Source organism: Piliocolobus tephrosceles, chromosome 18 (assembly GCF_002776525.5).
Source record: "Piliocolobus tephrosceles isolate RC106 chromosome 18, ASM277652v3, whole genome shotgun sequence".
In the NCBI taxonomy this organism is placed as follows: domain Eukaryota; kingdom Metazoa; phylum Chordata; class Mammalia; order Primates; family Cercopithecidae; genus Piliocolobus; species Piliocolobus tephrosceles.
The window spans coordinates 64,444,112-64,457,896 of NC_045451.1; the positions used below are offsets into that span (position 1 = coordinate 64,444,112).

The window sequence follows — 13,785 nt, forward strand, 5'->3', positions numbered from 1 at the left end:
ATTTTCTGTATTTTTAGTAGAGACGGGGTTTCACCATGTTAGCCAGGGTGGTCTCGATCTGCTGACCTCGTGATCCGCCCGTCTCGGCCTCCCAAAGTGCTGGGATTACAGGCTTGAGCCACCGCGCCCGGCCTTTTTTTTTTTTTTTTTTTTTTTTTTACTTATTATTCTCCATCAAAGAAGTAGTTTAATGTGATCATGTTAGACACTCCGTAAAATCTTGGCTCTGTCAACAAAAAGCAGGTGACCTTGGGCAAGTTTTTCAACTGCTCTGTGCTCTCATCTGTAGGGTAGAGATGATCCTAACACCTATGCCGTTAAGGTCATTGGATGAGTTAAATGAGAGTCACATAAAGTACTCAGTACTTTGCTATAATTTATATAGCAGTGTACGATGATTAGAGGAAGAATAAGAACAATTTTTTTATTCACTAAAATATCCAACTATTTAAGACATGAGATAATATCTCAAGTAAAAATTTTTCTCCACAATGTTATATGTGGATTTAAGTCCAGTTCCATCCTACTGGGTGAAAATAATAATAATATTTATTATTCTGAGACTGAGTGTTTGTTTGTTTGCTTGTTTTTTTGAGACGGAGTCTTGCTCTGTCGCCCGGGCTGGAGTGCAGTGGCCGGATCTCAGCTCACTGCAAGCTCCGCCTCCCGGGTTTACGCCATTCTCCTGCCTCAGCCTCCCAAGTAGCTGGGACTACAGGCGCCGGCCACCTCGCCCGGCTAGTTTTTTGTATTTTTAGTAGAGACGGGGTTTCACCGTGTTAGCCAGGATGGTCTCGATCTCCTGACCTCGTGATCCGCCCGTCTCGGCCTCCCAAAGTGCTGGGGAGACTGAGTGTTAAAAAATCTAGCTCCCTGTGGAGGTTATAGTTTAGTGGGTGCATCATTACCACTAAACACACACAATGTAGTGATGGTCACACAACAATGTGAATGTCCTTAGTGCCACCAAACTGTACGTGTAAAAATAGTTAAAACGGTCATTTTAAAAATTTTTTAAATTTTATTTTTTTGAGATGGAGGTTTGTTCTTGTTGCCCAGGCTGGGGTGCAATGGCGCGATCTCGGCTCACCACAACCTCTGCCTCTTGGGTTCAAGCGATTCTCCTGCCTCAGCCTCCCGAGTAGCTGGCATTACAGGCATGCACCACCACGCCCTGCTAATTTTGTATTTTTAGTAGAGACGGAGTTTCTCCATGTTGGTCAGGCTGGTCTCGAACTCCCGACCTCAGGTGACCCGCCCGCCTCGGCCTCCCAAAGTGTTGGCATTACAGGCATGAGCCACTGTGCCTGGCCACACCTGGCTTTTAAATTAGACTTAGAGTGGGTTCACTGTGGATGGATTTATTCAACAGCAAATTGAGAAGTTATTTTTCAAAGGGTACCTGCAGACTGATATGGCAGAAAAAAAATGGAGACAGAGGATGATTTTTCTGCTTTGATGGAAGACCATTTCTAGCAGGGTAACCCAAGCTAAACAGATGTAAAAGAAACAAGGTGGAATCAGTTTGATCTTATCTTTGAAAAGCAGAAAAACAGTGAACTGAACTGAGAAGCCTACTGAGTTTTCTGCCATTTTCATGAAATGCTTCATTAGGCTGAAACTAGTGCACATTCTTTCCTCATGATGCTGTGATGTGAGTTATTGCTTTCCACACTATCAGTCACTTTGGTCTTGCTCGCCTTCCCTCCCACATCTATGGGAAGTGGTTCGCATTTTTGTTCTCATATGGTCATTCAATAGTGTTGAACATACTGTTATGTGGCTCGATGACCCCGGCTATTCTTGCAAGTCCACTCTTTTTTCTAAAAATAGAAATGTGTGTTAGGAATTAAAAGCACCTCATGTTTGATTGTGTTCATGTTCTTTGAATTATCCTGCAGTTTGAGTCACACATTCAATTTAGAGAACAAAAATAATAGCTGCTAATAATGTCTCCAAAGAAAATACTTTCATCATCTTGGTCACATTTAACAATATACGGAGTCCACAGCCAATCACGTGAAAATCTGGTCCTACATATAGGTGTATGATTCCAAGCGGCAAGAAAGCAAATCTTCCGGGGAAAGAAAAAGTGTTAACATTCCTTAGTTTTAAGTTCCTATGTCAAAGGACAGAAAAGGAGGCTGTTACCTGTATCCCGATAGACAGGCATCGATTTTTCTTCAAGTGCTCCTTCTTCCTGTCCTCCGTGGCGACGGTGGCTATGGCAGTCGTGGTGGTGACGGTGGCAGTGTTATTACCCATGTGTTGACTGGCAGGGCCATGGATCTGGGCGTTTGCAGCTTCGATGGCGGCGGTCAGAGCCTTCATACTGTCCAGGCTCTCGGTGGAGTTGCTGAGTCCAGACTGGCTGATAATATCTCCTCGCTGGCCCTGTCCGTCCATGTAGGCATCCTGGGCTGACTCTGTGCTACTCTGGGCTGTGATAGAAATGAAAGGTTTCGTGGTAGTTCTGGGTGGGACTGGAGGTGGTGTCTTCTTATATGTTGTAATGCAAGATGACACTGGAAGACAGTGAAAACAAAGACACTGTGATTTCTGCGTGGGTTTTAATTTCTGATATTGTAACTGACAGCCATTGGAAATTAGGGCACATGAAACACACTGAGACATTTAACAGGAAAAAAAGTTCCATTGACAGGCTGAGACCCCTGCTTTCCGGAGGTGGTTTGGATCTCCTCTGAGGTGACACCTCCACAAAACCGAGGGAGGAAAACACTGGGAAATACCAATTTCTGAAATGGAAGTTTCTGAAATGGAAATTAATTTGAATCAACATAAACTAGACATGATTAGCCCTCTGTCGAAACCTGCCCAGCAACAGAGTGTATAGGCACAGAGAGAAGGTGAGGGGAGTCTCTGCTTTCAGGCAAAACACTAAATACAGCTAACGTTAAGCAAAGTAACTCATTAGAAGAGATTCTAGTGGTTGATAATAAACATGGAAAAAGAAAAAAGGAAGGCAAAGAGGTTGTGAGGATGCGTGTTCTGATCCTAATAACAAGGACGAGTTGTCTAGGTGAGAAGGGTACACACGCCATCATAGCTGCTCATAGCTTGTTTATCGAACCCCACTCCTTCCGTCCGTCCCTCCTTCCTTCCTTCGTCCCTCCCTCCCTCCTCCCTCCTTCCTTCCTTCCTTCCTTCCTTCCTTTTCTCTCTTCCTCCTTCCCTTAAAAATGTTTTCTTACAAATAGAGAGGAGGTCGCTCTGTGTTGCCCAGGCTGGTCTTGAATTCCTGGGCTCAAGAGATCCTCTCCCTTAGGCCTCCTTTCAAAGGACAGAAAAGGAGACTGTTACCTGTATCTTGATAGACAGACAAATAGAAGTGCTGGGATTACAGGGGTGAGCCACCAGGCCCGTCCACTTCCCACCTTTCTCTCTGTCTTTCTGTCTGACCTTCCTTCCTTCCTTCCTTCCTCCCTTCCTTCCTTCCTTCCTTCCTTCCCTCCTCCCTCCCTTCTTTTCTCTCTCTGTCCCTCTGTGTTTCCCCCCCTCCTTCCCTTCTTTCCTTCCTTCCCTCCTTCAGTCTTTTACTTTTCTGTCTTCCTGTCTTGTCATCCTTCCTTTTCATTCTCTCTCTCTCCGTCTCCCTCTTTCTTGTCTTTCCCCTCCTCCTCCTCTTTGTCCTCCTTCTTCCCTTCCACCTTGCCTCTCTCTCTGTGTGTCTTTTTTTGGATAAGCGCTCACTATATAAACTTCTTTTGCTGAATTTTTGCTTGTTTCTGAGCAGAACTACTCACTGAGAGTATTTACACTATACAAAAGTCTCCTATTGTAGAAATGAATCCACATGCTAGTTAATAAATCAGTCTTCGTGGGCTTCGTCTGTAGGAGCCACTCCCTAAAGTTTCTTCCTTTAGAGCAACTTGGTCAAGTCAAGGGCCTGAATCTGACTGGGTGCGGTGGCTCACGCCTGTAATCCCAGCACTTTGGGAGGCTGTGGCAGGTGGATCACCTGAGGTCAGGAGTTTGAGACGAGCCTGGCCAACATGGTGAAACCTCGTCTCTACTAAAAATACAAAAATTGGCCGGGTGTGATGGCGCATGCCTGTAATCCCAGCTACTCGGGAGGCTGAGGCAGGAGAATCGCTTCAACCTGGGAGGCGGACGTCGAGGTGAGCTGAGATCGTGCCCTTGCACTCCAACCTAGGTGACAGAGCGAGATTCGGTCTAAAAAAAGGGTGGGGGCCTGAATCTAGGCTGCTGAGTACAATTTTGGACCTGTACAAGGGAGTCGAGGTCTATTTGGAGACTCCCAGCAGCAGCCTAAGCCCCACCATCTTGCCATTTGATTACAATGCTGAGGGTTTTGAAGAAGCTTTATACTTTGGCTTTCAGTTTCTCATTTGTAAAGCATGATTTTAGAAAATAAAGATCAAAAACAAATTAAGTTTCCAAGTGGGACTCCGGTCACTGAAGCACAATTCCTTAAGCAGCTATTATAAATTCATTCAAATAATTACGCTTCCATCATTTCCTCCCCAGCCCACCCCAGCCCACCTATTCTCGCAGGTGGTGTCACCGTGGCTCCATCACATCAGCTAGACCTGGCCATGCAGTCCCAACTTGTTACCTACGGTTCTAGCTGCCAACTCGGACCATCTCACTGAATGAAATACTTGCTTCAACACTGAAGATGTTTCCTTTGGCCACTCAGAGGAAACACCCTATAATGAACAATAAACAAAAGGACCCCATTATGCTGTCCTGCTGTTTCAGTGGCCTGTGATTTGCAGTAATTTCCTTAACCATAAAATAGAGGGAGATAATAATGTTTGGCTATTTCGCAGGGATTGCCTGAGTATTGGAGGAATAAATCAAGCAAATGTCACATTATAATATCATATGGACTCTGGGAGAGGGGAAGACAAGGTGCATGACACAGAGGCAGTCGCCTCTCATTCCCTGGGTGGGTGACTGGCAGAGGCCCAGCCCAGGAGAACTTCCCATCTACGCTGACTCATGAAACACACATCTTTACCTCCTTTTTTATTTTTTTAAGAGATAGGTCCTTTTTTATTTATTTTTTTATTTTTTTATTTTTATTTTTTATTTTTTTTGAGACGGAGTCTCGCTCTGTCGCCCAGGGTGGAGTGCAGTGGCCGGATCTTGGCTCACTGCAAGCTCCGCCTCCCGGGTTCATGCCATTCTCCTGGCTCAGCCTCCCCAGTAGCTGGGACTACAGGTGCCCGCCACCTCGCCCGGCTAGTTTTTTTGTATTTTTTAGTAGAGACGGGGTTTCACCAGGTTAGCCAGGATGGTCTCGATCTCCTGACCTCGTGATCTGCCCGTCTTGGCCTCCCAAAGTGCTGGGATTACAGGCTTGAGCCACCGCACCCGGCCCCTTTTTTATTTTTTTAAGAGATAGGGTTTCACTCTGTCACCAGGTTGGAGGGCAGTGGCACCATCATGGCTCACTGCAGCTTCGATCTCCCAGGCTCAAGCAATCCTCCCACTTCAGTCTCTTGAGCAGCTGGGACTACAGGTGTGCACCACATCCAGCTAATTTTTTATTTTTTGTAGAGATGGAGTTGTGTTGCCCGGGCTGGTCTTGAACCCCTGGCTTCAAGCGATCCTCCCACCTCAGCCTGTCAAAGTGCTGCATTAGAGGCATGAGCCACTATGCCATGCCTGGCCCATCTTTATCATTTGAATGCAGCTCAACAATAAGCAGTCAACTTCCTCATTTTTTAGCTAATGCACCTGACAGGAAATGCGACTCAGGGAAAATACAGTGCCTGCAAGGTGCGGAACCAGGAGGGGAACCAGCCAGCCTCAGGTTCTTCCCATTAGCCCAAAGCTAAGCCTCTGGCTAAACAATGCCAATGCATATACATTGTAAATACTTTGCCTGGCTCACTTTAGTTGCTTGTATCCAAACCTTGGTGCAGCTCTGGTTCCCAGAGAGGCATGAGTGCTGGTAGCCCTGCTGGGAGTAATGCTCATCTCAGTCATTCAGCTGAAGACCCAGAGTGGGTGGCAGCCATAAACAGGATAGAACCTCTCCCTATTAAAATCGAATGAAACTAGAGCATTGTACCACTTCTGCTAAGACATGTCTTTACAATGTGAACTCATTATTTTGTTCAAAATGGATTCTCAGGACATTCCACCCACTGATATTTCAAGAAGCTAAATAACATATTCCAACATCAAATGTCTGATCTTTTGGATTACGTATTGCTTCTTGTTAGCTCTCCCTGGTTTCTTCTTTCAGTGTGGATAATCCAAACTGGACACTGAGGACAGGCACAGTGGCTCACACCTGTCATCCCAGCGTTTGGGGAGGCTAAGGTGGGAGGACTGCTTGAGTCCAGAAGTTGCAGACCAGCCTGGGCAAGATAACGAGATCCTGCCTCTACTCAATTAGAAAACAAAACTAAACACTCCCCCTCCAAAAAAAAAGCTAGATATGCAGCCAAATATAGAATCATTTGATTTGCTATGACATACAGTAAAAATCCTGCCATGATGTGATAAGTGTGATGATATGGGTGGGAGGGCGCGGGGCTAGGTCACATCGTTCCCAACGCATGACTGACCTTGGGGACTTGAGCCTCCAACGTGACTCCTACACTCCCCAGGCCAACTGCAATTGGACGCCACCTGGTGGCTGTTGTCAGCTGATCTTCGCTATGTATCGGGATAACTCTGGATACCTTGTTCAACAGGGACATTGGCAGAGCTCCAGTAATGCTTGAAATCTACCATGGTTAGATTGGACAGGGAGAATACTGGAGACATGACTTCTCCAACAGGGTGGTCCTGCCCCCAACACCCAAAGGAGATAACATTTTGAGATCCCCCTCACTTCGAATAAGGGAGCTGAGTGGAGGACAGGAACCATCTCCCACGCTGTTATACGGAGGGACGTTACTCGTTATTATGAAGCTTTAGGATAGGAACCATCTTCCATGCTGTTATGAGGAGGGGCGTTACTCGTTATTATGAGGCTTCACTGCGGTGAGCAACACTGTCCAGTCATGGACTAGGAAGGTGAAAGGAATTCAAACCTTCATGATTGCTTTTTTTTTTTTTTCCAACTACAGACAGGGTCTCATTGTGCTGTGTTTTGTGTTCATTGCAAATGAAATGATTTTTTTCCTCATCTGGTTGAAAGGACTCCATCTGGCTGAAAGGCCTTGAACTCCCCAGTTCAAGAGATCTTCCCCCTTCAGCCGCCTGAATAGGTGGGACAACGGGCGCATGCCACCATGCCCGGCTTAAGATTACCGTTTGAAGGAGAGGAAAGGAGATTCAAATCACAACTCATACTTCTCCATCGTCCCCTTCTTCATTTTCCAATTCTTCTGCACTCCAAAGCTCATACAACGAAATCCTTCCGTTTTCCCCAACATCACCCTTTCCTAGATTTGCTATCTAAGCCCTAAACCCTCGCTTCTCTCCTAAGGGTGTTTTGTTTGTTTCAGTTCTACTCTCAGGATTCAGTGCCAGGAAAGATTTAGAACCCACTGAGAAGGTCTGAGCACCAGCGGGTGTGTGATAGATAAGAGTGAGGCTTAAGGAGGGTGAAACACCAGCCAATGTTTGTCTTGTCCGGTCAAAACAGAAAGAGAAAATGAGAAAGAGAAAAAGAGAAAACGAACAGCTTCTATACAGTGAATGAAACATCTGATTTGTTTAAAGACGTTCTCTCTCTTTTTTTTTGAGACGGAGTTTCGCTCTTGTCACCCAGGTGCAATGGTGCGATCTCAGCTCAGGGCAACCTCCACCTCCTGGGTTCAAGCAATTCTCTTGCCTCAGCCTCCTGAGTAGGTGGGATTACAGGCATGCGCCACCATGCGTGGCTAATTTTTGTGGGTTTAGTAGAGACAGGGTTTCACCATGTTGGCCTGGCTATTCTCAAACTCCGGATCTCAGGTGATTCACCTGCCTCGGCCTCCCAAAGTGCTGGGATTAGAGGCGTGAGCCACCATTCCCAGCAAGAAGGGAGAGGTGAAGCCAGCTGGACTTCCTGGGTCCCGTGGGGACTTGGAGAACTTTTCTGTCTAAACAACTGTAAATGGACCAATCAGCACTCTGTAAAAACGCACCAATCAGCGCTCAGTGTCTAGTTAAAGGATTGTAAATGCACCAATCAGCACTCTGTAATAATACACCGATCAGCACTCTATAATAACGCACCAATCAGCGCTCTGTAAAAACGCACCAATCAGCACTGTGTAAAATGGACCAATTAGCAGGATGTGGGTGGCGACAAATAAGGAAATAAAAGCTGGCCACTCCAGCCAGCAGTGGCAATCCAGCCGCAATCTGATGGGGTTGTCTGGCATGCTGTGGAAAGTTTGTTCTTTCGCTTTTCACAATAAATCTTGCTGCTGCCCACTCTTTGGGTCCACACTACCTTTATGAACTTTTATAGGAATTTTATAGAGTGTTTTACCTGTTGAATCTAAAACAAAAAACAAAAAACTAAGGGTTTTTTGTATGTCTTAAAAAAAATTCCTCTTTCTAGTAATTCTTTTTCGTTGCATTTTACCAAAGCACTGATCTGCAACAAATTGAGGGCAAATAAACAAACTGGTCCCTCACCAGAGATAGTCTGAGAAGCACTGAAAAGAACATTTGCAAATCCAGAGAACAGGGCAGAGGTAGTTGGAGTGAGATTAAGAATATATTAAAGAGGTAATTTGAAGCCACAGGTTGTTTTAGAAAACAAAATGATGTGAAGAGGCCAAAAGAAAAAAAAGAAACATGGAAGGACCTAAACTAGGGACATACACATATTTCTATTGTAGAAATACAGAATGGGAACGATTGGACTTACGGTTGTAATGTCAGGTGAGGTGTCTGTTTCAGGAAACGCATGTAGGATTAGAAGTACGGACCTAGGCCTATTGCGGTGGCTCATTTCTGTGATCCCAGCACTTTGAGAGGTCCAGGCGGGAGGATCTCTTTGAGCTGAGGAGTTTGAGACCAGCTAGAGCAACATGGTGAAACATATCTCCACATAATTACCCAGGAGTGGTAGCATCCTGTCCCAGCCTTCCAAGTAAGTGGCACCTGTAGTCCCAGCTACTTGGAAGGCTGGGGCGGGAGGACTGCTTGAGCCCGAAAGATCGAGGTTGCAGTGAGCCAAGATCGCGCCACTCCAGCCTGGCAACAGAGCAAGACTATGTCAAAAAAATAAAAAATAAAAATAAAAAGACGAGGTGTTTCATTTGGAAGAGAAGAAAGGGGGTTTTTCAATTATTTGGAGGGCTCTTGCTTACAGGATGGCATGGGCCTGCTTTATATAAGTCCCCAAAGGAACAACAAAGGCAAGAGCTCAGAGAGGCATAAAGAATAATTCTCCAGGCATTGATTGTCCGTCCACAGAAGGAATCCGAGGACCTCACAGCAGAGGGAGTTCTCAGCCCCTGTTCAAGCACAGACCAGCACATGTTTTGGCTGGGAAGTTACAGCAATTGTACCAACATCTGATAGGTGGCTCAACTAGATGACAAGATTTCTTTCAAATTGGATGGTTATGATAATGACTGAAATCTAGACAAGAATTAGCAAACTAGGGAGGGCCCCACAGACAATGATGCTAAAGAACTGAGGAAAGAAGCGAAAAAAGGAGTCCAGAAAAAGAGCTCCAATGAGGCTGTCTGGTAGCAATGATGAACGTGCTGGCATCTTGGGAAAGCCTCTGGCACCGATGAGGACAAAATTACTAATAGACAAGTTTGCTGCTCCTGCTTCCAGCCAAGCAGACCCCAAGGCTGTGCACTTAATAGTGCATCATAGGGCTCCTGCTCCTAGCGGTGATGTGTTATGCAGGCCTCACTTTCCAACAAATGCCAGACAAATCAGCGGTCTGGCTGCAGTCCTCCACCGGGAAAAATGCACAAACCCTGGCAACAACAAAGATGATGAGATGAGATTTAGTCCAGATCCGTGACATGCCATTAGATCTTCCTAATCACCAGAGAGCAGATCCTTACTCTGTGTACTGGACATTGTACTAAGAACTTAATAGACATGGGGGCTGAGTGTGGTGGCTCACACCTGTAATCCCAGCACTTTGGGAGGCTGAGGCATAAGGATCGCTAAAGCCCAGGAGTTTGAGACCAGCATGGACAACAGAGTGAGACCTTGTCTTAAAAAAAACCCAAAAACAACAACTAGCTGGTCATGATGGTGTACGCCTGAAGTCCCAGCTACTTGGTAGGCTGAGGTGGGAGGATGACTTGAGCTTGGGAGGTGGAGGCTGCAATGAACCATGACTGTGCCACTGCACTCCAGCCTAGGTGACAGAGCAAGACTCTGCCTTAAAAAAAAAAAAAGAAAAAAGAAAAAAGAAAAAAAAATAGACATGATCTCACATGTGCGAAAGATCCCACTATCCCCATTTGACTGATGAAAATATTAAGGCTCAGAGCAGGCAATGGAAATCTTTAACTCATCTACAGATTCAGTGACAAGAGTTAAGAGTACTCAGGGCTCCAAATCCCATCTGACTATTAACTCAAACCACCTCTGTTTATCCCGGCACCCCCCCCCCCCCCCCCCCCCCGCCCAGTAAACACTCTCTATTAAACACCTTGTCCACTAAAGCACCATGCCTGCCACGAGACACTGCTTTGTGCACAGCCCTCCTCGCTCTGCAGGAACTCACCAAAGTTTCAGTGAATGAATGAATTTGGAGTGGTCAACAAGGGGTGCACAGCTGCAACTTTTAAAAGACAGCAGAAGGAGAGAAATGCCACAAAACAAAATGCACATGGAAAAATCACTACCTTATTTCAAAATATTTACAGCTTCACATTTACAGGCCACCCAAAGTGTGGCGGTCAGTGGTGAGAAGGCAAAGATCAGCGGCTGCTGGGGTGGGGCATACACCATGATTCCCGGCCCCCCTGTGGGAGACACAAGGTATCCCAGTCTTCTCTCCCAGTCACATCCTCCACGGAAACCACAAGATGACTTGCTCAACTTTTTTTAAAGTAAAAAAAAGTATGCTTGTGTGTGTGTAAGGGGAGGAGACGGGATGTGAATGAGATGGAGGGTAGTGTAATAATTCCTGTAGTCATAAGACACGCCAGTTGGTAGTTACTAGTATTCCAGACACTTCCTAACGCCAGACAAATGCCTCGGCACGTCTGGCTTAGAGATCCATTCAACTGATAGCAGCCGCCTCTTCTGGGGAGAGTAGATCTTTCAGAAAGCACTGGCTGCACTGCTAATCAAACGCAACATTGTTCTCAGAAAGGAGGAAGAATGGAAAGGTTTGTTTCAGAGTCACAACTTTATTTTTTTAAAAAAGCACCCAAGTTGTTTTAACAAGTTGCTAAAAACTTGGGCTTCCTGAGTGGAGGCTGTTTTGCACAGTGCATCTACTGTACAAAAATCCAGGCAGGGAAGGATCAGAAAGTCAGAGTCATTAAAGAAAACAAAAAAAAAACAAAAAAGCCCCAGGCACTTCATGCCTGGAAATGATGTCAGACGCAGCCACTCCTCTGTTAGAACTACGACCAAACAATGCGCAGGCAATCCACAGCAGCTGCCCTGCAAATGTCAGCGCCAGCCCAGTCCAAAGAGCTTGAAACCTACCAAGCTAAAGGGCTATGCTGTGCCTCTCTCGCGCACATTTTCCCCAAGCACTCTCAGGAACCTGGCAACAGGTAACGTGGCAACCTTTGACTTATAAAAGGGCAAGTGGCACAATTTCAGGGAACAAATGGACTTTTTTTTTAAAGCCAGCATCTCCCCCACCACTCCCACACCCCACTCCCTCCCTCCCAACCAAAAGTGAGTAAAAAACAAAGCATTGACGCGGGCAGTCCTACTCTCGAGTGTCCCCTTGTGGCCAAGCCTGGAACATCACATCCGTACTTTGCAATCTGTGGATCAGCTACGAGGTAAGTCGCTGTTTGGAAGGGGTGGAGGTCTTCGCTGGACTTGTCTTCCGAAAAGCATAAAGAGTGGAAGTCAAGGCTAAGAATGGCTTGCTTTTTTTACCTTACCACCTTAACAAAAACTTCACCTTAGCTGCAGGGTTACATCTCTGGGTCGGGGCTGGGGATTTTCGTTGCTGTTGTTTTAAAGCAGCAGCCACGGCCATGTTTTTTAAGGTGGTGAGTTAAACAGAGCAAGAACTGCGGTAGCCTTTTTCCACCCAATCTCTTTCTTCACATCCTAGTCACAGCCAAGCGTAGGGTGGATGGCAGTGAGGATAAACAGCCCAGAAACTGAGGATTCCTGCAGGGTGGGACTGGCATTTTCCATTTTTATGTGAAGGTGTACTTTGAATGCAGACACTTTTCTCTCAGGCCAGAAGCACTGCTCATGTGTATTGCTGGCTTCCAGTTAGCCTATTTGCGAGGATTACTTTAGGATTTCCAGACTGCAGGCCCAGCTACCCAGAGAGTGTGCCTCAAAGCCCCATCTCAACGCTTTCATCTCTATGTGGGGGGAAGCAACCACGAAAATGCCAACGGTAGTATTTGTAACCTGCCTTCTTACTTTTGGGAACTGCTTTCTGCAGCTCTCTCTGTTTTAGAGGAGTAACTACAGCAGGGAGCTGCTCCAGCCACGCAGGAGGAGAGGGCACCATTGAGGAGAGGGCACCCGTTCTGTCTCCCTCTGGCTATGTTAACTGGAAACTAGGAAAGGGGTTCACATCAAAGTAACTGCTCTCTTCAGAAAGTTCCATTCATTAACTAAATTAGCGGAAATTAAATGGTGTTTGGAGGAAGGTCATTTCAGAAGGCCCAGGGCCAGAGGCTGAGGTCTAAAACTTTTAATCTGTACTTTCATTGAAGTTTGGCAGTTAAGTAGGAAGTTGAAGGCTACCGTAAGTAAATCCAGTTCTTGCCTGAAATCAGTCATTTCAAAGGAATATCTTGAAAGGACACAGACTGGGAAACAGGCATGAGGAAACAAAAAGGTAGACATTTGCCTAATGTGGCCTAGACCACTTAACACTAAACACTAACACTAAACACTAACACTAACACTTAACACTAAAGATTAGAAACGTAGGGCTCTGAGTAAGAATCATATGACCAGTAGCTAAGGTGAGTCATAGCCTGCACAGAACTAGGGCACACATGTTGAAGTCAGGATGTTGAGAACATCAGGCTTACTAATTTGCAAGGCAGGAGTGTTGCTTCCAGTAGGGAATGTGATCAGGATTTCACGGCTCATTTTCCCAGCCTTTCCAACAGGTGCAATCAAGTCATCCGTGTAGACAAGTGACTGCCCTGGCACTTACATCTGTTAGGATTAAATTTCCATTTGTTCCATTACTTTATATGAAGTGATTTCTACTGTCGAGTCAGACAGATAACTTCCTCTTAGACCTAGGGACTTTTTCAACATTTTTAACAATGTGTGTGTTTTTCAAAATGTGTCCCAGCCAGGCCTGCAGGTCTTCCTGGGCTGAATGGCCTGTTTACAGAAGGGGAAGATTCAGGACTCAAGGTCAGGGTTACAGAATTATATAAAGTTTCCTGTTTGGGCAGCTGGTCTAGCAACACCTCAGGTTGGGGCAGACTGGGTCTTGTTGAGAGAGAGCATGCCCAGGAGGCTAGGGCGGGGAGAGTGCCAGGAGCGGGGAAGGACATTTTTCATTTCTTTTGTTTTGAGACCGAGTCTTACTCTGTCACCCAGGCTGGAATGCAGTGGTGCGATCTCAGCTCCCTGCAACCGCCACCTCCCAGGTTCAAACGATTCTCCTGCCTCAGCCTCTCGAGTAGCTGGCATTACAGGTGCCCACCACCACACCCAGCTAATTTTTTTTTTTTTTTTTTG

General features: G+C 46.0%; 1 protein-coding gene and 1 long non-coding RNA gene across 2 annotated transcripts in view; one reads left to right on the top strand and one right to left on the bottom strand.

Annotated features, from left to right (window-relative positions):
- The window catches only part of DLGAP1 (DLG associated protein 1), a 976,217-nt gene that overhangs the window by 88,602 nt on the left and 873,830 nt on the right, over positions 1-13,785 (bottom strand). The window contains exon 10 of the mRNA XM_023228478.2: positions 2,152-2,525. Within this exon, the coding sequence (XP_023084246.2) occupies positions 2,152-2,525 (374 nt within the window). The remainder of the gene's footprint in view (positions 1-2,151; positions 2,526-13,785) is intronic.
- Positions 11,489-13,785, top strand: part of LOC113225114 — a 4,000-nt gene continuing 1,703 nt past the window's right edge. Inside the window, exon 1 of the long non-coding RNA XR_003309746.2 lies at positions 11,489-11,891. This is a non-coding gene — a long non-coding RNA (uncharacterized LOC113225114). The remainder of the gene's footprint in view (positions 11,892-13,785) is intronic.